The sequence below is a fragment of the Rhopalosiphum maidis genome, chromosome 1 (genome assembly GCF_003676215.2).
Source record: "Rhopalosiphum maidis isolate BTI-1 chromosome 1, ASM367621v3, whole genome shotgun sequence".
In the NCBI taxonomy this organism is placed as follows: Eukaryota; Metazoa; Arthropoda; class Insecta; order Hemiptera; family Aphididae; genus Rhopalosiphum; species Rhopalosiphum maidis.
In genome coordinates, this window is record NC_040877.1 from 15,149,275 (window position 1) to 15,176,263 (window position 26,989).

The window sequence follows — 26,989 nt, forward strand, 5'->3', positions numbered from 1 at the left end:
ACGATGTTATTTTTAAAAAAGTTAGATTTGTCCTGTATAAAAATTAATAAAACTATAAATGATGTAATTTTGTCAATTGCTTGTAATGGTACTCCATCAATTACAAATGAAAATAAAAATATATTTTATCTCTGTTGCCATTAATACCCCATGTCTTTCATGAATATCAACTAAATTTGAAGGCAAAAGGAGATATCACAGATCCATATTTTAGTTGAGGAATTCGACTGAGGTTTCATGATTGTTTATTATATTATATACATTTTTTTTTTATTATTTTTTGTGTTAATTTTGTAAATATTTTATACTTAAATATTTAAACAAGATTAAATTAGTATTGTTATTGTTATTTTCTTTGTATATGAGTATTACTAGTTTCCATGCAATTATATTTTAATTTGAGAGCTTCTTATAACTATTATATTATTTAAAATGTATTTTTAATTCGTAAACTTATTAGTTCAATAAACTTGCTATAAAGCGTATAATTTTATTTTCTAAAAATATCTATACAATTTTTTTTTTATTAAATGCTGTGCTATTAATTTTGAATTTAACATATGAATTAAATCAATAAAAATAATATGCTTTCATCATAGTTATCAAATAAATATATAAGTAGTTGAAATAGTATTGTATTTTACGTCAAAGGGTGTAAGTCCTATAAAAGCATATGCGGTAGGTTATATGTCATGATGCGAAAATGATTAAGGCACATGAGGTATATGCAATAGGTAAGTCATTAGTATAAATATATATAAAAAAAAAAAATTGTATTGAATAGAAAAAATAATAATAAATATATTAGACATAGTTATGAATATAAAATTTAAAAATATTAAAAAGACAAAAAGTTAGAAGGTTTAATGTGTTTCCTGAAAAATAACAATTTTTGATTTGAGCCCTTTCTCATAAAAACCGTCAATTTGTGTGGTAGGTTTATTACGTATTTAAACGGAGTGCATGAGTTTACCATTAGGAACAAAGGTGGATATCAAAAGTCTTGCAGGTACGATAAATAATTTTTTCTCTGCATTTTGAAGAGCTTTAAGTTTCATGTATGGTTGATTCTATTATTACCTTTGTCGATGAATAGGTACTTAATGTTTTTGTATTCTTTGAATAAATATTTTTTTAAATTAATAATAATATGTATATTGTATATTATATTGGGTTAGATGGCATGGTTATACTTACTAGTGCCGTATGACCATTTATATATTATATACAATAAATATGCGTATAACTTTACAAGAATAAATAGAAAAAAATAAACACAGTATGAATTGTATATATAAAACATTTTATTACAACAGTCTTCTTACAAAAGTTTTCAATTAAACAAAAAAATCCGCGGACTATAAAAAATGTATAGTATATGCTTATAGTAGTAGTCCAATTACGACTATATTATATAATAATATTATAAAGATGTATATTATGCTAATTTTGTGTCTGAATCAAATAAATATTATATTATATTATTCGTAAAAAGAAATAAAATAATAAAAACATTCCTCTCGAGGAGGAATTTTGGTTTTTTGTTTTTGGCGAACTTCCCGTTAAAAATTAAAGTAATTAAAATAAAAACAATAATAATAATTATAATAAGAAAAATAATGCTGGAGTACCTCGATTAAGCGAGCACTTCCGTCCAGATATCATATTAATGCGTATACATATATTATATATTGTAGTATACCATATTATGATAACGTGCGCGGCGTAATTCCACGAACCGCTCCCCCTCCCATCCCATACACATACATCTTCCGTGTCCCTCATCAAAGCTCATCGTGCTTGGGCCCGGTGAACTCGTCGTGCGATATGAAACCATTTTTGTCCTTGTCTTCGTGTTGGAATATTTCCTCAACGAGCTTCTCGTGGTCGGACATCATCTGCTTGATATCATCGCCGCCCTCCGCACCCTCAGCCGCAGCCATCTGTTTCTTCAGATATTCGCTCACCTCGTCTCTGGACAGCTGTTTGTCTTGGTCTTGGTCGATCTCCTTGAACACGTTTGTAGTTGGGGCCTGGTCGCCAACGTTCAATAGCTCGACATCGAACACCAAAGTGGCTCCTAAACATATCATATACCTGCTTATTAGTACAGTCCTGTTTTACATGCGGTAGAAGACCACAATATATTAATAATAAATAATAGTAATAAATATTTTAATTATTTGATAAAACTAAAAGGCAATGCTCGTGATTTTTAAATTGAAGTTGTGACAAAATTGCACTCGCTAATTGAGTTGGTTGCGTACAGTGTATAATATGATATTATTATCACAATTTTGTGGCAAGATATTTTTATTTTATTGAAAATTGATTAGTTAGTTTAGATAATCATAAGATATTTCCCATTAGTATATTACTCCGTGTTTAAAGTAATAAAAAATGATATAGTAAAAATATTATATAGTATTATATAAATACTTCGAACATAATTTTTTTTTTAACATTATAAACATGAACTTTGATATATTCTCGCCTGTTTTCACTGCAGTTAATTAAAGTTATTTTCCCACAATGAGTATATTCATGCTATTTTGTAAAATATAAAATTTTGCAAATTTGTATTTTAGAAGAAAATATTAAAAAAAATTTATTGTAATTATTAGGTTAATGTTTATATTATAGACATGTATAAATCATGGTATATCCATGTTATTATATATTAATATAAAATCACACAGCTTGCGTATACAAGGATTTTTAATAGTTTTAGACAAATTATATATTTTGTAATCATAATTAATACAATTATAATTGTTATTTTTTCTTTCTTTTGTGACAATTTATAAAATACGTAGCATAATATTTTATATGTGCAGGGCAGACTAGTTATTGGATGTATTGTGTTACAGCTGTAAATGCGTTTTATTAAAAAAGTAATTAAAATATAGTATTTATGAAATTTAATTGTATCGTTTTTTCAATTTGTAATGCAGTTTTTCAGAAATTTTTTTTAAAATTAAAATTGTGTAAAGTTATTTTATATGTGTTACTTGAGAAGGTATTGCCTTTAAAAGTGCGCACCAGTCACGCAATTTATTAAATTAAATTAATTTATAAATCGATTTTTGTTTATTTGTCTGATCATATTATATATTTATATGATTACAAAAAAAATAGTAATTTAAAATATTTTGATGCTATTGTAACAAGTGAGTTGCACCTAAAAATGTTTTATTCTATACGCAAGAATACCGCAGAGCTTCATTACAATCCTTTATTTATACGATGTGAATATTTAAAGTTTTTTAAACCGCACTAGCAATAATATATTAAAAAAATTGTTGTTGCTTTCACAGTAGTAAATACCTCCGGGAATGACGTTTCCGGCTCCACGGTCACCGTAAGCTAGATTGGCAGGTATGGTCAGCCTTCTCTTCTCGCCAACGCACATTTTGGTCAATCCCAAATCCCATCCTTTGATCACTTGTCCCACGCCCAATTGGAAAGTGAATGGCTGGTCTCGGTCATGACTGCAAAAATGTAATAAAAAACAAAATCGTATTACAATCTACAAACTTCATGAATTTTAAAATGCACATAACGTATATAGCATAAGAATAGGTATAGTTACACATAATTTTTTGGTTTTTTTTTTTAGAAAATAGAAATTCGCGAGCATAAAGGTCGTCGTACACGCGCATGTCCATAAAGAATTCATCGGGTGCGAGACCAAGTTATATATATATATATATACACAACACACATGAAGGAGGTGGACGAAACAACCACGGATGCCCCAAAGGACCTTTTGAGTCTGTAGGGGCGACCGCGCGGATATAATTAGTATATATATAGCAACGCGGTGGCGGTCGCTTCATCCTATTATATTATGGCCATGCCAAACTTTGGCCATTGTGAAGTTTTTTTTTTTTGTTTTTCTCCCATTTTTATGTCCAAACTTTTAACGCGCGGACACCAAGAAACGACCATCGCAGGAGAAAATTAAACGAAATTAATTTTTCCTCTTAACCGCGGGTCGGAATGTGCGTACACGTAATACCTATACATGTATTCTTGCTGCTGCTGCAGTGTCGAAAAATTTAACCTTTAGTATTTTTTGATTCCCGTAGAACGAAATCCATATATTATTTAATATATTTTAGAAATACCTTCTCTTAAATAAATAGTAAAGTAGTAAAGTAAAGCACATATCGTATTATATGTATTATGTAAGCGTAGTGGGCGTATCTAGAAATAAGAGGCACAAAATATGCATCTGTATAAATATAAATTATATATGTTCGTAGCCTTAAAAGTTATAAGCTATAATACATATACATTATAGTTACCATTCCAAATAAATGAACTAATCATGATAAACAAGAAAAAAATTAGAAATACGCCGTTTAGACCTCATAGCCGAAATAATATAGATATCCTATACATAAATAATAAATAACCGTAAATAAGAGTTGAGCGGTAAGCATATTTATACATAGTGTTATATTATTTAACGTATATATGCAGCTGAAACAGGATCAATGAATTTATCGTGTGATGTTCCTATGTATATTTTGCACTTTTGGTTGGGGATCGTCGCGCACGTGTTTGCGTGCAGTGGACGAATACGAATGGACCGTAATGTAAAATAATGTATACAATATATATGCAGTATGTTATACATCAATATTAATCACCGCAAAAATTGGATGTGACCGACGACGGACGCGATGGGGCGCGCGCGCGTGTGACGTGTGTGCACAAGTGAATATCCAGCCATGCCAGTCGTCAGTATGATGTCAATTATTGCGAATTCGTTTTCTATTCGCGACTGTACGTATATAGTATTTGTTGTGAAAAAACTTACGATATTACTTATTATCACGTAAGTCTGTGCGGTTTGGCGTTGTATATATATTATACCTATGGGAGAGGAAAAAAACCAGGTGGATCGCACTCGCCGCGTTCCGGATATATTCGTTTATAATTGAACGCCGTACTGAAAATGAGGTAACTTTTCGCGTGTTTGGCGAAAACTATTTTCCTACTTGGACACGCGGCATGTGTGTATAACGAGTTCTCACCATCATTGATTAAAACACGACCCCGGTGTGTTAAAAGTTTAGAAATATATAAATACACAAACGCACGTTAGTCGTGTATAATATGTGTGCAAGTGTGTGTACTAATATAATTAAACGTACATAATATCACTATGATCTGTGATGGGGAAGGGGGCGGCGATGACACTCAGAAATCGTAAATTAAAAGAAGGAATAGTTGATAAAAGAGCTATATATTAAGCGATGATAACCGTACAAGGGAAAAGTGGAGAAGACCGTCATATTATAATTTCATATAGATTTAAGATACCGGATATGGAAGTAAGGAATTGGGACAGGGGTGTCATCATCTACAGCGCACAATACATGTTAGGCTCACCCTCTCAAATATAAACGATAAATTCATATCTATTACTTCCCGTATAAAAATACGTACGAGGTTGGAGAGGAAGTTGCTTCCTGGTTTCGGTGGCCTTTTCGTTGCTTTGTATTCAAACAGACGACTATCGCGTTTAACCTACATACAAAAAGACCACAACAACTTTTGTTCTCGGTTTTACTATACGCTCCGAAGACATGGCGAGGATACACGGCCACGTCGAGGTTTCTTATGAATTTGCTAACTAAACAGTTAGCTTCTGACAGTAAAGAATGGCGTTTTGATTATCAGCCCTGACGAAATAATTGACGGTTCGGAGTTTTAAATTTGTTTTCTAAGTTTTTAGAACCGGGGCGGTCGAATTGATATGTGTGTGCGATATATCGTGTATTGCATATTGTGGCCGTGGCATATCCCTGACATGCAAGTTAATAGAAGTGCGTGTATAAAAGTCATCGTACGGGTCGGAGGAGGAGGAGGAGTAGAACGGTAAAATCACGTAAACAAATCGTAAAAGAAAAGAAGAAAGAGTGGCTTGACGCCCCTAACACACAAGAGAATATTGGCTTTTTGTGCACCTCCGAAGACAAAACCTCATAATATGATGCCACCCCCACTATACGGTATATGTTATATATTATTATCATCATCATCGTGTTTACATATTTTCAAGGTATAAATCAATATCGAATGATGCATATAATGAAGTCTAAATATATTATACCTGCTTCTTGTCATGAAAACGTCTAGGAATTTTCGTAATATTTTTTGAGTATAGTTCTATGACCATCGTTTTTATATTTTCTTTTCCGTGCTTCATTATTTAAATATATTTGGTTTTGATTTAGTTTCACGCAAAACGTGTAAAAAAAAAAAAAGCACTGGCAAGTGCCTACAATTATAATGTAATAATTAAAAAGTTCTACCATGCGGTTTATATGAATAATTTATGAATACATAATAATATATATTATGAAGACTACGCTGCGTTTATTAAATATCTACAAACCATTTTCTGTTTTTTTCAATGTAATAATTATAAAAATAGCCTATTTACCTACCTACACTTTACGGTCTATTTTTATCGAAAATGGATGATTTTTTGTGTGGACAAACTTTTAATTTTTTATTATTTTCGTTAAACACACGGTTACCTATAGAGAAACGAATGTACATTTATGTCAGTGTTAGAAATGTAAAAAAATTCGATAATTTACCATACGGAGTGTCTGACATTTTAAAAACTAGTTGTCGGCGTTTTGTTCGTCTTTTGTTCCTTCTTTCCTTTGCATCGTTAGGGAGGTGCGAACATACCACGTCAAGCACATATTATAATATGTATATTACGTACGACGCATGACATACAGTATACATTATTTTATACAAGCAGTGAGTGTGGGACACACGTAGGGATATTGTAATTGAAAAGATTTTTTACTACTTATTTTTACTCCTAAACTCTCTTTGTTTTAACCCTTTAAACTCAAAGTGTTCACATCAACAATACAAAATAATAATAATAATAATCATAAAAACTTTTTCAATATCACAGGACATTTTGTGGAAATATAATATTATAAAATGATGACCATCTCTTTATTACGTGTTCTTGACATGTTGTACAGTTTTCGTAGAAACGTCGAGGTATTTTTGCAACCGTAATAATGATATTAACTAGTACACCTATATCCTCTAGGCACTTCCTATAATATGCATGTATTATCATATATTCGTATTGTAAACATAAATATAGTCTAAAGGGTATAATAATATTATAATAGTTGTACCTGTAAATGTAATAGTATTATGTCATTATAACATATCTATTGAATTATTATTATTACGAATGTAAAATAATTTTTATTCATAGTTTCAAATGTCTATAACAAATGTTTATAGCTTTGTGAAAAATTCTGTATTTTGAAAAATAAATAATTGTGTTGTCCACAATTGTTTTTGGAACTAAACTGTGTTTCGTTTTATATTTATTTTTTTGAATTTAAATTACTTCTTACGACGAATATTACAAGTGTGCACGTGTATAATAAAAAAAGTGTCGCGGAAAATGTATATATTGATATTACAATCGTTAAAAAGATTGTAAAATGACGAGTATAAAAAAAACCTCTACCATTTCCAAATAATCAACTTCACAGCCGCGCGCAGGTACACGCTTCTGCAATAACCGCCGCAACTTTCGTAATTATAAGAAAGAAAATCCAAAAGGTGTAGACGACGTGCACAAAAATAAAAAGAAAAAAAACACTTACTTTAAATAGCACCACAAGCGGTCGTTTACGAAAAAGAAAATAAAAGCTCCAATAATTTCTTAACAAAACTTAGTTTTTGAAATTATTACTTTTATACGACAGCACGTTTTATTTCTGAAGCTCTATATTATAGTCGCGTAAAGCCGCTAAAACGAATCAAATTATTTCGGACCAAAAATAATATTTTACCAAATACGGGCACCAGATATATTTAAAATCGTTATACCTTTCAGTAATTTCTGGACGCAGCGTAGTCCGTGCATATAATATATTGATGACACATGATAATTCACGAAACTAAAAACAGCAACGAGATATAATATTGCATTATTCATTATTCGACAACGTGTCGTTATGCCACAGCCGTATTGTATAAATTATGTAATATTCAATAAAGTCCTGCGCGGTGTATTAAATGAATTTGGTTATCTCGCAAGTCACGTTAAAATATTAAATTAACGTGATTAAAAAATGATTTATTTGCACGCAAAATGTTTTTTTTATATATTCTGCACGGAGAAATATGTACGCTAAAAACTTATAAGTAAGTAATAATAATTTACCAATTATACTTAAATCGATAAAGTCCATAATGATTATCAAATACGAAGACGTTATTTGTATAAACATTTTTCACTTTGTGTAAAAAAAAATATATAAAAATATTAATTGACAATGCGAATTTATTCAAAATTTTTTTTAACAGAAGTTAACTCATCAAGTTAAAACTCGGAATATGTAGGTATGTCTTAAATGATATATTTGAAATACGCTTTAAAAAAAGCAAACGCATATAATATATAATAGATATTGTTATGTACGATATCAATAATACCTAATGGACTTCGAATATTATAATTTTAATAGTTTAACAGACGGGCTAACGTCATCGTTTTTGAAGCGTAATTATTTATTCAAATCGTTTGACTCATGTATATATATATATGAAAACAAACCATAATATTATGCACGTAAATATTAGATGAAAAAAAGTTATTAGCGAGTTATACATAATTTGCTACGCGATTTGGTAATAATAACACTGCGCTATTATTCATGCGAAATTTATAATATTGTTTATTTTAAATTTGTTTCTCCAAAGAAAACTCCTGGAAAACTTTTCAAAACGGTAAATATGTTAAACAGAAAATTAACAAAACACAAATCGAAGAAACCGGGTGCATAATGTCTATCGTCGTGTACGTAATTATTGATCGTTATATTTTTTGTGGTCGTGGAGGGGATCATTTACGATTATGTACTTTATAATATAATATTATCTCCTATAGATCGGAAAAATTATTTATTTATTATCGCGATAGCACTGCGAAATATCCGCGATGAAAGCGTATATTATTATGATCAGTTTCAATTAAACATCAAAGGTTTATGTTTTTGGGTTTGCTTAGGTAGAACGTGCGGAATAGCTGGTTGTATCGATGGCAGTGAGTAGTGTTACCTATATGATGGGTATTATTTTAATGACGTGCCTTGCCAAACTTTTTTGCAACTGACTTCGTTATCAGCACTTTTTTGTACACGTTTCGTGTGTGTGCCATATTAAATAAAACAATAGCCTCGGCCAAAAAAAAAAAAAATCGATAAAAAATGTACAAAATACAAAGTGCAACATGTACCGCTGGCGTGGTATATAATAGACCTGGGCCGCATATATGAAATAGTTTGTCTCATATATCGACACCGGATCGTATTGTCAAACGCGCACCGGAACGTGATCATAGTGCAGTCGTAAAACTAATACCTATAACGGCTATAACGTATTACCTGGTGCACGTGTAACCACAAACCACATGTTAAATATTAATAGTATGTTAGACATGTTATGCGTACCGCTACGAATACGATATGCTAAAATATAAGCTAAGACATAATGGAACTCGCTTGTTTTACACTCTCGTTTAACACGAATACTAATGGCGAATATTGATTTATTCATTTATATTGCACCGAAATGCCTACGAGTCCGAAAAATCGACAAACGAGGATTAAACTGTCAGGAGTTAAAAACAAAATGTTCGCAAAAGTGTTATCGTACGCACTACAATATTTCGCGTTTTTACATTGGCGTTTTGGACGACGTCATAACATTGTCGTAATCACACGAGCACATAGACAAATATGCAAAATATGTAATAACAATAACGCATACAAATGATCGTCTGGCACTGTGTACAAACGTATACGGGTCATATATTATATTGTGATGTGAAGTCTCATGACGTCAACCGTCGGTCGTGCGGTCAATTTCAAGGGGTGCCCAATTCATAAATCTCTGTTTGAGAAAAGGTATATAGTTATTAGTTATACTCCTCTATCATCTGTATACTCTGAGTACTTTCGACTGCATTTTTTTTTTTAAATTTATGATCATTGTTTTACGGGTTTTTACGTGTACCTATCAACTACCATCGATTATACTATAAATCAGCGTTTTAATTGTTAATTAATCATCAAACTTTTTAATCGTTTACGAGAGCTATTCGCACGTTTCACTAAAGTATTATTAGATACCATTTCACATAATTACTATTATACTTACTACATAAATTTAACGTTTGTAAAAATCTATAATTTTTTTTTTAAATAATAGTATTTGGCGTTACTACGCAAAAGCGCAAAACGCCTTGTGCACGTGTCGCGACGGCACACGCGCGTAATCAAATTATAAATTGAATTAAAATAGTTATAATCGTTGTATTATGAACGCGGCCGCCCACGCAATCGCGGGAAAGTCGTTCTGCGCTCCGCGCCGGACGCTCGCTCGCTCGCGCGCACAGTCGGAAGCAAACGATATCGTTACGATCGCATATCCGGTTTGGAAAGCGTGCACGGTGAAAGTCAGCCGCTTACCCACACGACGACAACAACCCAATAAAGGTGTAGTGCTTAGGTAAGTAGCAGGCCGCCGGACCTTTCGCCCGTCGGACGGTTTATCGTATATCGTTTTACTATATTATGATACACTGGTTGCTGGCACAGTCGACGGTGCTGCGGGCGAGACAATTTTACGTACACGCGTTTTATTTATTTGTTTGTTTGGTATTATTATCGTTATTATTTTTCATTTCGCTAACTCCCTTCCGACGTCAGTCGGCCGATATATCGGATATCCACTATATCCGCTATGGATAACACTGCGTTAAGGTATACGTCGTATATGTTTTATAGGTACATAGTGTACGCGAAGGGCGAGGGCATTAACTTTTAAGGTTAGTTCATTTTCTAATTAACTTAAGACCTCAACTAGTTTAATTGGCTGTTGAAATAACAACGGTTTTTCAGGTGATTTAAAAATAATCCGCATCAAGTTTAAATTAAAACTATTTTTGACATTTTTGGTTTTACGATTTCATATGATTATTTAATAATACTGTAATGGGTAATTCTACAATAAATTATAAAAATAGTAATAATACCATAATTTCTGAAAGGTTTCTTGATAAAATAATTTTATACAATAATTAGGTAGATAGGTAAAAAATACTGTTCATGTAATTTATTCATAGACCAATCACCATATTCACGTAACCGAGTTAAGTTAATATTATTTTCTATATTAACTTCACCTTAGTAAGTTAAATGTATAACTTGTTGATTATCAGCTTCTAATTTAATGATATCGTGTTCACTTAACTATTGTGCTTATGGTTTTTATTAACTTTCCTAACTATAAATTATAAAATATTTGAATCATATACGAATACATTATAATAAAGAGATACCTCGTATGTATTTATTAATTGCTATATTAAACCTGTCCAGATAGAGGGTAATTTTTTATAGGTTCGTTTTAACCTGTTCTGACAAAACGCTATTTTTCACGTCGGGACCAACGGTTATAAATTGCACGTCGTCCATGTACCATGTAAACCCATAGTGAGTATGGAGGATTTGAAAATGTATGTCGTGTAACATATATTTAGGTACATTGCGCTGTTGTTAATTAATAATTAGTATCTTGTTGTATTGTAATCGTTTGAATCTGAAGGAAAATTTTAGATATATCTTAACACGTTTGTTAATTACTAATTGAAAGTAAAATCTCATCTTTAAATAATTCCAGAACCTTAATCGTCTAATCTATATTACACACATCATACTACGCATCATAGTCATTTTTGATTACTTTTTAAACCTCCATAAATATTACATTTTCTTTCTACATGGATAATTGGTGAATAATCATCACAACCATATTTGTATAGGTTTAATACCTAAATTATGTTTTATTAAATTTATATTTTTACCACAATTTATTTTTTTAACAAGACTGTACAACAATAATAAATTAGTATTGATAATTTGTCTAATTAATTAACTTACATTTATTCAAAAACTATATTATATGTAGATTTAGTTTTATAATTTTGCTTGTACGGTATGTTTACTATTTATCAATCGTTCTGTTTATCGTAGATAATTATATATCGGAGCAAATACTGTTTTATAACTTTCTCCATTTTTGTGTATTTGTTTTGAGTTGTTATTTCTGGTGCGCGCCAAATAAAAAATTAATCTTTTTATAAAAGGTTTTGGTGAAGGTGAACTACATGTAGATACTTTATTTGTTTGTGGCAAACAAATAAAACCGCAGCGAAGTTGCAAGCCAGCATATTACTTATAATATTTATTATATAAAGGTATACTAGTTGTGTACGTAACATAATATTGGGCAGATTTGTTTATCGCTTTTATTTAGTTTTTAGTAAACTCGTAAAAATGTTGTAATTATATGGAAGCAACTCACATATTATAATTATTTATTTCATAATAATATCGATTTAAATCGAATGTGTTTTTTAAGAAATTCGCGGAATCTTACGATGCGTGTAATAATAATAATGATATGTTACGCGTATTACATAATGGCGTGCAGTATTGTATCTACCACATATTATATAGTTACTATATGTATATTTTATTTATCTACTTCCGTTTTGTTATTGATACCTACTCAAAGGGAAACGCTGAACCCGCACAATATTATTAAACACACTGCTTGTGTATACGTTGACTGGCATCTAGTCGATATATAAAATTTCGTATTGTCATTCGAGGACTTCCTTTTAACTCCGCCGGATGTCAATTTTAACGCGCGCGCGACACATTGCAGCAAGCTAATGATGACGCGCCAGAATTTAGTCACCTACGGTAAAATTATATATTATATATTACACGAATATCGACGTATAACAATAATATGTAGTATAGGCTGTAGGTAGGCAGGTTGTACGAACTGTACTACTACAGTGTGTTGTACAGTTACACAGCGAACTCGTTTCAATTTTCTGATTTCCCCTCAAAGCTCTCTCTCACCCTTTCTCTCTGAACACCAATGGACGCGTACAAAATACATGATAATAATTAATACGAAATACGAACGTCGCCCTGACGCCCTAAATAAACATAATATATGCGTGTAAACAAAGAGTACCGTTTAAAAAATGTATAGCATACAAAATTGTATTCTCAATATTGTTATAATTCTAACCGACCAACCTCCATAATCATGAATCCAAAATCAATTGACAGAGAAAGTTTAAATTTAACCACGCGTCGTAATTTTTTAACATATGACTTATTAAAATTATTTTTAAATTTTAAACATACGAATGAATTTTAATCCTAATCAAATTATACCATTATTAATTTTAACCACGTTATTAAACGATCATTGGAAAATAATTGTATAAACCACCTGAATTTATATTTGCACTATTTTTAATATGCTTATACAATTACTAAAACATAGTTATAACTGTGGAAACGGTTGTGGGTTATTTAATGACTATGTGAATGAATAAATCGGTAGAAAATAAAGTTTGAAAGGCAACAGACGCTATAATATTTGTCATTGTCAGCATATTTTTCGATTTTCACACACAAAATGAATCTAAATTAATAAAATTACACGATACGATCGGATTTAAGTTTATAATTTAAAACTTCGTCGTTCGTGCCACAACATGATGTGATCACTAATGTTTACAACTGTTTTCAAGCAGCTGAGTAAATTAGTTATACATCGTATTTTATTTTATTCGTATATTATATTATAAAATTATTATCCAGTTGTAATAAAAGTTTAAAATTCCTTTTTTTTTTTAATAATAAATTACTCTAAAACGTTCAAGCGTTTATTTTTTATTAAATTGTGCATGGATTTTAATTACATTTTTTTACAGTTCACTCTTTGTATAGTACATAGGTACATTGAATGTTTCATATATACAGCAGGGAAACAAAGTATTTTCCACTTAAATTACTTTTATGATTCGTGTAGTGAAACTCTCGTCGAAATTGTGCGTAGGCGTTCATTTGTTTTGTGTCAACTTACAATATTTATTTTTTTACACAATATAATTTTTACCCTGTCATATTACAGTCTACTAACTATTGATGTACGGTTGTAGTTGTTCAGTTTGTCAGCTCACGTTCTCGGTTATTGTATTACGAAAATTATCAAGTACCTTCCTATATAAAACGTTGTATAGGTTACATGTTATTGTTATTGTTATATGATATATAAACAAGCGGGGCAAAAAAATATACGATTTACTCGAGTCAGTATTGAAAAAAAAGTATTATAAAACGTCATTCATAAAATCATAGTAATAATGTAGGTACCTCTCATAGACTTACGTATAATATAGGTATATAGGTATAGTATACATATATAATATGAAAAATAAGACTAACTAAACAAAATAAGTATGTAAGAAAAACGAAAACTCTTTCGAGGCAAAACCGTATAGGTAATATTACCGTATTACGTACTATTATATTATTATACCGTATGTACCTACCTATAGTAATATGCTAATATGTAGTATATAATATTAGTTATTAGAGGTATAATCTATGTAAACGCAAAAAGGTTAGCCCACTCGTTGTTGTCGTCTCATGAACAATGCTCCTCGGGGATTCGTTTGATGTTGGTAATCTAATTAGTGTTGAAAAAATTATTTCAGAAATTCAAAATACAGCACAAAAATAGTTGGCTATATGGCATATGCCTATTTAATATTATTTATATAGTGCTTACATAATATACAAGCCATACTATTATGATTAACGTTGGTATAAGAATTAAATAAGCTATAATATATTGAGACGTTTGTGCAGTCGATTGAAAAGTAGAGTTATGAGAAAAAAATTTGTAAAGAGATTGTGGACTCTCGTATTTATACTTAAGATGTAGCCTCCATATAGCCTCTTTGGTTTTTCGTAGACTTTTCCTATAAAATATATTTTTGTTACGAATTGACTCCTATTTTTATGAGTGGTGTATTACACGATGACGACGTGTACATTTCAATCTTCCGGCGGGTTTGTATAATATTATAAGAAGAAATTTTGTATTTCAAATACTTTTATCATTATCGTTAGTCATATTCATAGAAAATCATATTGAATTGTATGTAATTAGTTAAAATAATGACGCGAAGATTATTCGTAAACTTTTAAAGAAACGTCGGTTAATATTCGCGTCTTTGTAACCAACTACTATATATATATATTTCACCATACGAATAAATAGATTAATATAATAATACATCGTATCTCTTCCAGCAGAAAAATAAAGATACGACAGCTATTTTTTTGCGTGCAAGTATATTGTTTTTACTGTTATAAACGTGACGTCAACGTGTAAAGCCCATAACCCGGCCACTTTCGGAAGTCTAAAATTTACTTTCTAAGATATTGTGCGAATAAAATATAATTATTTAAATTATAAATCATAAGGTGAATCTGTGTAAATAAACTCTGTGTATTTAGTGTAAGTATTTATATGCACCTCCTCTGTACATAATGTGTTTAATAATTCTCCTGGTTATTATTGTTATTATATTATGCTATTTGTTGCCGGGACAGAATCCTCAAACTCGTCAAACACCCGACCCGTTAAGTCGCAGGTATTTTTAGCCGCAAAAACTGCTGTCGTATAAAAGATCAAAATATGTGGTCACGAGTATAATATGCAAAACCGGTATTACCGGTGTTGGTATGAAATTTTTTGTTTTTCATACGACTGTAAGTCGTAGTAACGTACATGCATACAACTGAAAATGAAAAACAAATCATTATTACGGTGAAAAATATGACGCGGGGTTGGACGTAGTATAATATATAATAAAGCGGCTTTGAGCTTGGTTAATTTTATTATTTATTTTTTTTCCGTGGCACAAACATAAATGGAAAAAAGTGAAAATTCTTCGGGAAGGGTTATTATATTTTTCAAAAGCGATTTTTCTCTCTTTGGGTCATTTAAAATTCAAATGACCTTTCAGACCTTAATTTTAACTAAGTTGGAATCTAATCTACGCCACCGTGGTCGCTTTTGTTGGAATGGCTTAAGTATCGCCACGTTGTACATAACGTTTCATGTTTACTATAATATAAAGCTCGTCACAAAATGCGTGAAAAAATAAATGGAATAAAGAGTTCCGTTATCCATTTCGTGTTTTTCTTTCAGACGCACACTGACCGGCAGCGGCGTCGCGAACCCACATCAGTTTATTATTATATAAATGTACCACATACATAATGTCTGTAATAATATTAAAACGCATTGCGTCCATAATGTTATTTTACTTCACGCAGTGTATATGATATACTATATAGTATGACTTTCGGATATATACATGTAATACCGGATATTCACAGATGTGTGATGTATTCGCCATGTATTTGGTCGGCAATGGATAAGTTTTTACTGTAAAATCGTATTTTTCCCGTTTGGAAACTCGTAAAGAAATAATACCTAATATTAAATATGTGCGACGTGACTGATTTTTACGCCCCTCTCGCTAGTCACCGCTACTCCCACTATCCATCCAGGATCCAGCCATGACTTATCTCTATCTCCTTTACCAATATATTTTGAGTAGTTTCTGAAGAATTGTAATAAATTACGGACATAGAACTAGTATAAAATCAATAAGAGATTCGTTACATTGATAATACTTAGAAAACTTCAACTAGCAGTTGTATACACGCATGATGAACGAGAGTATTTTTAAAGTAAATTGCTAAGAACCTAATATTGATTGATATTTCAAAAGGCTCCTATCGGTTGAGCTTTATTCAGAAAAAAAAATTGAAAACGTTTACAAATGTACAACCAATTGTACATTGGTTTGGAATTAGTTTAAATAAAAAGAATAGAAATTAAAATATGTCGTATATCCATATAAGTGTTGTTAAACCATATATTTTCAAAACAGTGATTTATTGTTTTGTTACAGGTATAATAATTTATTTACACTTAAACTGCGCAATAGACACGATTTTTGCAGAGTTATTTGTATTGTTTATAGGAAAATTGTTTATCTTAGTACATTATATACGTAAGTATAATGTATATTATGAGGAAAGAAGAAAAATTAAACAAGATTTAAACCATCATATTATTATGCTTGTGTTTCTGGTGTTTTGTAAGTCAACAATAAATATTTATCTTTTTGCATTTTATCCAGAAAATAATCGGTAAAATTATTTTTTAAAACACCACGACGTGCGTATATTATACCTCTACAAATATTATGCTGCATGGTATTTGATATAAAACCTTTAGAAAACACGCACCATAATTCGTAGACTCGTTGGCGGGTTAATCGAAAAATTCGGTTTCCAGTTTACCAGGCTACGTTAAGTTAATGGAGAACTCCTCTCCCCCGTGCATAAAGTCTCAAGTCTGAGCGCGAGGTCATTTTTTATTCCCCTCGGTCGAATGGTTGCAGGTACTGTACCACAAATACATAGGTGTATATATATATATATATGTATACACGCACGTTTATTTTTTTTATACTATATTATACAATTGGAAAAAAATCGAGCGTAAAGCCTATACACGCGTATACGACCCGAGAAGATGGAAACGTATAAATCTCGCTGCAAAACTGGAATCGCAGACTACCGATTTTTTTTGTTAACCTTTGATCGATAATCATGTGTGACTGAACACTGTAGAAACGTTGTTCCGATCGTGTGATGCTATAAATTGTAGTGGGTTATGCGTGCGTTTAAAACGTCATAACAAACGAACTTCGAAGTGCGACGGACGACGATAACATTATAATATATTCACCGTATGTAACGTACCGTTAAAATATTGTAAATATATTATTATGTATAACCGAGTGCAGTCTGTTCATTATAAATATGTAGTCGGCGACCGTACGAGGGGTGTGTGTAAAAATCACCAAATTCTCGTGTGTTTATATACATAGTCAAATGTGTATATATATATAAGTATGGTGTTCTAATCAAGCGACTTGTGAAATATTCATAAAAACGCACCAGAGCTTATACACACTATATAATATATATACCTATATATAGGTAGGTGCGTGTGTTGTAGGTATTGCTGCGGCACACGCCTACGTGATAACAACCCTCTTCGACTCTCGGGGGACGTGAAAGGGTCGAAGCCGCACGTTTAAAAACCGTAGCGCCCCCCTCCCCCAACACTTGCAACCCGGTCGCCCAGGTCGAATCCAGCAGATAAGACAATAACAATTCAGTAGAAAAAATAATCACGTACGATTGCACGTGTGTATTACAATGATATGCAACGCGAATATTATTATAATAACCATCGGCGACGTTTGCGGCTCGACAACTCCCGATTTTTTTCCCTTGGCGGGACGTCATCGTTTTTCATCGTTCAACGCGCCCAATGTAATATCATATGATTGTATGAAAACATTGTTTGTTTTTACCTCTTAGTCGGACTGATAAATTATATCTCGTCGAACGTTTTTCAGAACCTCAAACAAATTATTTTGAAACGATATCATGTGACGCGAACCCGCTATGCATATAATATAATCTAATATATATTGAAATTTCTTTGTATACGCTTATATACGTGATTAAAAAAATAAACACCACTTACGATTATACGTTTATTTTTCAGTAACTGTTGTAATGATGTCAAGACGCCACGACAGTATTAATTATTGTTATCGTCGTTAAAATTATATCGTACAGCGATGGCTAAATGTTCGAAATCGGTTTCTGCTGCAGCTGTTACGCGATGCGCCATAATATTATAATATAATGTAATGTGCAACGTCGGCGGTAATATAAAACGCTGTGGCGAACTATTATACCTATATATACATAAATAAAAAGGACAAATATACTGAGAGTGTATACTACCGAAGATAACTATTAAAATTTAAGTATACGACTATTTTTTATTTGATTTTCGGTTAAAACTGCTATTTTCATCCGGTTTAACGACCCGCGGTATAATATTTTGGTCACGTCTAAGCCGATCTTCTCCTGTACCGGTGTACAGCTATTGATTTGATCCAAACGCATTTGTTGATTAAAAGTGCACGATTGTATGAATTCTTCGTTGAAATATTATACACAAATACACAATAATGTAATGATTTTGACGACATGATATCGAGTCGAATGTTGTATCATAATATAAGGTAAACTCTGGAACGGGTCTTGACGAATCCCTGCAAATGACGAGGGATAAGAGCGAAAATGTTTCGCATATTATTATACTTACACATTTCATTTTTTTCCCGTTGATAGATGTATGAGAGACAATTTTATGCGCTACACACTGTTGTATTAAGCAACAAGCATAATATATAAGTGTAGTATGTATACCTACACACAAAGTCAAGGTAGATATATGGGTAGGTAATAATACCTGTTGCAATACATGAACATTATTCGAATCATTGCTGTTTATAATATTATAGACCTATTCTACAAGAATTAATGGAAACAATATTGGATATCTGTTTTATTTAATTTTTATAGTAATTTCGTGATAGTTCTTGTAAAGAATACTTTTATTTTGTATTCAAATTAATGAGCAAAACCTTATTATTCCGAATAAGACGTATTAGAACAATTTTTAAATGTTGGTTATTTAAATTCTTTATTAATTCTACGTTATACAATGTTTAAAAATAAAATAAAATGAAATCTTATTTATTCTATACTATAGACATCTAGGTTATTTTTGATTAAATTATGGAAACTGCAAGTTTATAATTTATAAATAAAAAGTTCCTAAATATTTTTTTTTCTGAAAAAGGTATTCGAATATAATAATGTAAATACTAAAATAATATATTCAAAATATATATTTTAATACATTTTTTTTCTTAAATATACTATTATAAAGAGTTCACAAGACTAAGTAGGTACCTAATACGATAAAAAACGTATATTTTCCACTAAGTAGAAATTAAATTCGTTTTATGTCGCTTAACAAAAGACAAGTATACATAATAGGTTTTACAACTACAGAAATAACGATATAATAACTACGATTAGTAAAATATAATAAATTGTTATAAAATATTCGAGGTTCTATGTTTATACCACGCGTTTATCATAATAATATATGTTGTAATAACAATTCATAAGGCACTTGTCTTATTATTACTTTTAATGATTTCGATTGTATATGATTTCATATACTGTAGATTTTTTATAAAGAACGTATCGGGTAAAATACTAAATCGTAGTTTTCAGTCGAATCAAAAATTTAAGTATTCACTTAATTTTATATATATATACATAAAAGTATTAAAAATACAATATATGTTGTATGCAGATTATATTATATTTAAACAAAAATATACCATTTTTTTTTTTCAATAATTATTTGATCAGTATTTACTACAATTTACTATGCAGCAAACATTATATTCACATTTGGGTACTTTATGTTGCATAATATACAATAGTATAAGTAGAATATAATGTAATATAAATTGAAAACTATTAAAAATGATATGAGTTTTATAAAAATTATTTAGTATTTACGTCTTGGTATATATTGTATGTCGATGGTAGTTAAGTATTTAAGTCATTAAATTAAACTTGACGATTACCTAATAAATAATTAATGACAGCAATTACGTAGATAAGCATGTATTTTATTTTGATATTACATTAATTGTATTTATTTTAACTTATATTTTTAATTCTTTTATATGTGTATAACATAAAGTAATTATTAAACTTTTTGAGTTGGCCAAAAAACGAAGGGTACGAATTTGATTGTAAAGGGTTTCGCCCTACTAAATATAGTCTAGCATAGCCAGTATAGGCTATAAGGTATAATTAGGCACTATTAAAGATAATATTACCTAAAGATATAATATAAGATTTGTGAAAATGATTATAATAGAAGTTATATACATGATATATTATTGAGGTGGTAACAATAATATATTTTGATTCCTTTACAAGACATAGGTAAGTACTCGAGTATCACTAAAAATAATATTTACTTAAAATTTCTGTTCGAATAAAATGAATAACATTGTATTTTAATAACTGTAGACAGGTGCGTACATGCGAATCTGTGGTAGGTACAGCTAGAATAATATTATTGTGTATATAATTATGTACTCATTGATTACAGAAAAGTATCGATGATAATATTATAAGTACAGGTATATAGGTACCCACTATCGTTGTGATTTGAAAGGAATGGATTCTTGATAGTAAGTATTATTTGAGGATAATAGCAAATAATTGTACTTTTAAAACGTCTTTGAGAATAGTTTGAAACTTATGACTTGTACAGTTTGTGATGAGATGTGAGGGTAAGACGTATTGAAAACGATTCGATGGATTTGCTGCTGATGTTATCGAGTCCGAAAAAAAGTTAACGGTTTTACTTTTTCCGATGTTTCTGCCCAGAGTAGCATGGTGTAGTGTATGATTTATATTAAAGCGTCGTACGGATAATAATAGTAACGTAGTGTCATAGAAAAAGTAACGTATGTCAGTTATATATGTAATATAAATGCTTTGGCGATATTTAGTTATCATAAAATACGGTCATTTATCATTTGGTCTCACATTGCTACACTACATTTCCCAATGAAAATGAGAACCGATTACCCGGACGTTTATTTTATTTTTTTTAACGGTATTCTACAAAACTTCCCCCTTTTCACTATGCGAACCAACGTGCACTACGTGACAAATGATTTACACCGGCTTTTCCAGAATATATGTTTCTTAGCTGGATCTTACGCTCAGTTAAAAAAAAAAAAAAACAAAAAAAGGTTTTCCCTACATTCCTTTGCCGAGGAAAAAAATTACGAAATTCAAAAACCTGCGGAAAGGATGCAAAAGTATGTTTTGTATAGGTATAGTGCGTTACGTCTCTATACTGTATGACTTATGATTAATCGAGCTATGCCAAAGTGAAAGATAATAACTTCGAAAAATTGTTTTAAATTATCATATTTTGTGAATCTTCTAATAACGATAAATTTAATATCGCTGTACTCCTGCTGTAACGGCTGGCGGTTTATGTGCAACATTCACATCCCCGAGCATTGTCACTAAAAGGATTTTCACGTAGCTTATTGTCACAATATTTCGACCCATTGTTCTTTTGACCCGCAACGGTAAACTTGGTGACACTGCGGTGACGGATTTCATTATTGAAGCTTTTGGATTTTCAACGGAGTTTGACAGCCGACTATAACTCCTCTCATCATCAACATTAATTATTCGCATATGAATATATTAGCGTCAATAAAGAATGTGTCCGATATTTATTGTCCGTGTTTAAGTAGACAATAATTGTGGCCGCAGAGAAGTGAAGAATATTTATGATGCGAAATACAATATAACATACGAAACAAAATAAGTCTAAATAAATTTAGATCAACCGAACGATTACGCGTTATTGTTTATATTTATAAATGTATGTAAAAAATACGCTATATAAATAATAAATACGAACGCGTGCATTTTTAATTTGTTATCTTATAGCTTCTTACTGAGTTTGTTTGAATGCAGATGACAGCAGCATTTCAAATGCCGAAATAGTTGGTACGATTTCAATCAATGTTTCGTAAATAATGTTTCAAGCATAAAAGCTATATTTTAACCTCTAATTTAACCTATTGACGTATTGTAGTATTATGTTATGTATAGACGTTTCTGTTTATTCAGTTTCACTCAGACTATAGATATTCCTTCATATCTATATCACAAGTTTAACGATGAAACCTGCACATAAATACAATATATACTTATCACCCGGTCGTTATATATTATTGATTATTTTTTACATCATTTAAGTTTAGAAAAACATTTTAACTTGTCGCACTCATTGTACAATAACATATAATACAGTATATACGCACTGCACGTAATATTTCAGCCACTATTAATAGATATAACTGACGGAGCGTTTTCATGACTATGTTATCTGGTACTATTGGTACTAAACTACTGAGCATACATTACAAAATGTTATTGATCACAACTGGAAAATATAAATTATATTATTCAGTCGGTATTCGATTTGAGTGTTTATTATAATATTTGTATTGATCGCACTTGACTTTGTGAATACGCATCTCACGCCGAGCTTAATAATAGGTCTGACGAGCAATCGTTCACCTGTAAATTCACGTATTATCGTTATCGTTTTCTATCTACAGGCGTTGGATTTTTATGTCGTCTGGAGCGCCGTGTTTTAATAAATTGGTTAAATTATTTCTACCGTGGTCCCACGGGACAAAGCTATAAAAGGGGTGGCGCGGATGCGTGATGGGAATTAGGGGCGAAAGCTATTAATTTGCAGTTTACCGAGGTGGCTCGAGATATCTCAGGTCCTTTCAGGTAGGTGTATATACCTACGGTGAGGTGAAGGCAGAAAATCTATTCAAAATTAATGATGAGATTTTTCTTTGGCACATTTTCTGCACAATATTGGTTTACCAAGTTTCAGTTGTCTGTCGCATAGATGAATACCATTAATTACAGTCAAAAAATAAAAATGCTATGATCAAAAGTTAAACATAAAAGTCTCGTTCGCTCTCTTTTGTACTATGTACCTATATACTTATAAGTTTATGACTCGAGAGTTCAAAAACGTTTTCTTGGACGAAGCACATTATGCACGTTGGGTGAACAATTTTATGTTATAACGATAAAAAGGACGTATGCATTGTAACGAAGCAAGGACAGCCGATACACTGGACAGTACTATGCGTAGTCTCCTTTGCCGCAGTTACGACAAGCAATGTTTAGGTTAACAATAAATATATAGGTTACACGTCGCAGTTCCTACGTGGCTACGTGTCGCAGGTAAAGTAATATTCTTTTTATATTAATTCTAGACGTTTTTCAAGTATTTCGAGTTTAGAAAATGATATTATACGTTCTCCGACAAAACCGGTTTTTAAATAGTTAAGAAGTCGTTTAAAACGATAATACGGGTATAAATGCGTATAATATACGTGTTGTACACTTATATCACAAACTATTTGTAACAGTTGTCAATTACACACGTTACACATCAACATCGTTAAAAATTATATTTTCATTCAGTCGAACTGTTGTTATCAGTCTGTTTTTAATTAGAACAGAGTCCACGATGATAATATTAATCTGTAAACGCAACTTCTATTCTATGCACACAATAGTATTATTGTATTACTATTATTATAGTATTATAATTTTAATTTATAATACACTGTGTACGTAATATACATGTATAACTAAAATAATCTAATGACCAGCGGAATTGTATCCACCATTAAACGCGTATGAAAATCATTAATTGTTAAAACGTGTCATGTCGTACATGATATACCATCGTAGCCAAGATCTATAGAAAGAAAAAGGAAGAGGGTGACCTGACAGAAATATGTATGGACCTCTAATGTTTTGATATATATATATAGGTATAAATTAAATACTTGTAGTTTAAAAAAAATGATTGACTATAAACTAAGATAAAATAATATTTTAGCTTGTAAATAGATATATTATTGTGCTAATAAGTATTTACAAATTTTAATAAATTTGAGAAATATATCTTTGAAACAGTGTTCAAGGGGCGATGTGGCTTGGATAATTGTATCCACAAAGCGATGATAATCTGTTAATGTGACTGTGTGAACTTCATTACGACTATATTATGTATTTTTTTTATATTACATAAAAATCTGGAAAGTAACTGCCCTACGGGTAGGTAATGGTCGTTCCCGTTGATGTGTTGACTCAAGCGCAATCCACGGGTGGTTGGGTATAAGTATAATGGACAATTTTTTATATTTTAAATGCTCACGATGTTAACACGTCATAGCGACAGCCAAAAAATTCGTGTTATATAATAACTTGACGATTAAACATTAACACGTCCGACAACAACAACGTGGAATTCAAATGTTACGCCCATCTCGCGACTATTCGATAACGGACGCGTATGTCGGGTCGAGGACTTCCGAGCCGCCTAGGCGTTTTCGTACATAAAACGTACGAACACGAGCGACGATACGGCGGTGATGACGTTATTATTATTAACCGTAACGACCGTACACATAACGGCATGTGCGTGTTTGTCTGTTGTGTAGACAGTTAAGATAAATTATTAGCAGCAGTAGATTCAATCGCTGCAATAAAAACGCGTCTGCAATAATATAATATTTTAATAATACGCGATACAATATAATTTAATTATTATCATTGATGTTCCCGAAGTTTTCGAAACAGCAGCGATTTACAAACGCCACTTGTTGTGTAACCGTGTCGGTGTATCATAATCCGTGTTATAATCCGATGGGACGAAATTGGAAACGGCGGTGACTAGTGTTTTAACACGTAGGTATTGATATGATATGACGTGTAGGTGCAGTGACACGCTGGCGCCCTCGTTTCGGATCGAGAAAAAAATCTTTCGAGACTGCATCGTGTTATTTAGAAAAAAAAAAAACGCGCACTTACGATGTCTTAACAAATTGACGGATGGTCATATATTATCAAATACTTCTGTGTACAGAGCAGTGTTGTAGAAAAATATCGATAGGAGACACTCTTGAATATTACAGCTACGACAACACGTAAAATTGACCGAAAACGGACACTACTGCTCGATGATTTCCTATAAGTATTATTCTGTCCGTAGGAGCGCAAAGTGACATTGAGCACTGACAAATCAAAGCGGATAAAATTTACTCAGAACAATACATAAATCATTATGTCACTAGAAGATATTTTACGCTCAAATCCTGTACATTGATAATATTATATTTTGTTTGGACCGTAATCGTATGGTAGGTAGCTACCTATTTATGCGATATGATTGATAATGACAAACGTGTTTAGGAGAACGTATATGAACCGACGACTATAGCAACTGTACAACGCGAAAACCACCGTTACGATAATGTATAGCCAATACTTGAACACTGATTGATTTGAGCGTGTTTTTTTTGTTTTTGGTTTTTTTCACGATGTCAATTATTTTTTTATACTTCGACGCGCAGACGAGCGGACGCAGGACGTGTCAACGCGACGCGTCGTCCTCGTTGTGTAAGTCTGATACGTCATCATCACCGTGTCATCAAATAACAACGTGGAGCGCCCGTCAAACGAGCGTGCACCTGTTGTGCGGTATCCGCTATATATCGATATGCCTGCTATGATATAACGCGATATACGGAAAAACACTGTGGCCGAGCTTACCTGGAATCGAACTTGGTGCCGTCCACCAGCTTGCCGGTGTAGTGCATGGTCAGCATGTCGTTGATCTTGGACTTGGGCTCGCATCCGTCCAGCGTGTACACGTACTCGATCTTCAGACCGTTGGCCAGCGTCTCGGACTGGCCGGTGGTGGCCTGTTGCTCGGCGGCATGGGCCAGCGCCACGGCGGCCAACGCGCATAACCAGCTGCACCTCATCGTCGGCCGAGAGGGGACGAGTGTTGATAGCAAAAAAAAAAAAAAAAAAATCGGGAAAAAATTGCCGTTCCGCTAGTGGAAACGTGGGCAGGTCGTGTGGTCTCGGGAGCGGTGAACGGTGAACGGTGACGCGCGGCCGACTGTTTGACGACGACTGACGGACTGACGACTGTTGAACGCCGCCGTGGCCGTTTGGCCGCCGCGATCTTCCACCGTCCGCTTCGCCGCACCACCGCGCTTCACCCTACCCGCGCAACGTCGTCATCGTTGTGTACACGCGGCGGCGGCCGACCACCACTGCTTCTCTCGTCCGTCGCGGCTATAATATACTGCTCACAGTCGCCGCCGCTGTGGCGCTCCGGTCGTCCGCGTATAGACGTCGTGAGAATTCCGTTGGTCCAGATTTGTGTTTTAAAAGTTTTTCATATTTTTTTTTTTTTTTTTTTTATATTCTCAAACAATAAAAACGGCTTACACGGAATACAGCCACAGCCGTATTTTTTTTTTTTTTAAATCTTATTGATTTTACAATCAATGACGCGTGTGTTTTTTCGTTTCACCGTCTTTTGAAACAGTAAAAAAAAA

General features: G+C 32.1%; 1 protein-coding gene across 1 annotated transcript; it reads right to left on the reverse strand.

The window, feature by feature from the left end:
• Nucleotides 1-1,282: 1,282 nt before the first annotated feature.
• On the reverse strand, nucleotides 1,283-26,528 carry LOC113548637 (FK506-binding protein 1). The gene is made up of 3 exons (XM_026949612.1): nucleotides 26,190-26,528; nucleotides 3,328-3,491; nucleotides 1,283-2,080 (listed from the first exon to the last, which is right to left on the reverse strand). The coding sequence occupies exons 1-3, from the start codon at nucleotides 26,402-26,404 to the stop codon at nucleotides 1,785-1,787; spliced, it is 675 nt and encodes a 224-aa protein (XP_026805413.1). The 5' UTR covers nucleotides 26,405-26,528; the 3' UTR covers nucleotides 1,283-1,784.
• Between the last annotated feature and the right edge of the window lie 461 nt (nucleotides 26,529-26,989).

Bases quoted from the DNA above. Each gene is read 5' to 3' on its own strand.
- LOC113548637 (XM_026949612.1), bottom strand. From the start codon at position 26,404: ATGAGGTGCAGCTGGTTATGCGCGTTGGCCGCCGTGGCGCTGGCCCAT. The intron at 3,492-26,189 runs GTAAGCTCGGCC...ACATTTTTGCAG, and splicing joins GGCACCAAGTTCGATTCCAG to TCATGACCGAGACCAGCCAT. The intron at 2,081-3,327 runs GTATTTACTACT...TGATATGTTTAG, and splicing joins CGGAAACGTCATTCCCGGAG to GAGCCACTTTGGTGTTCGAT.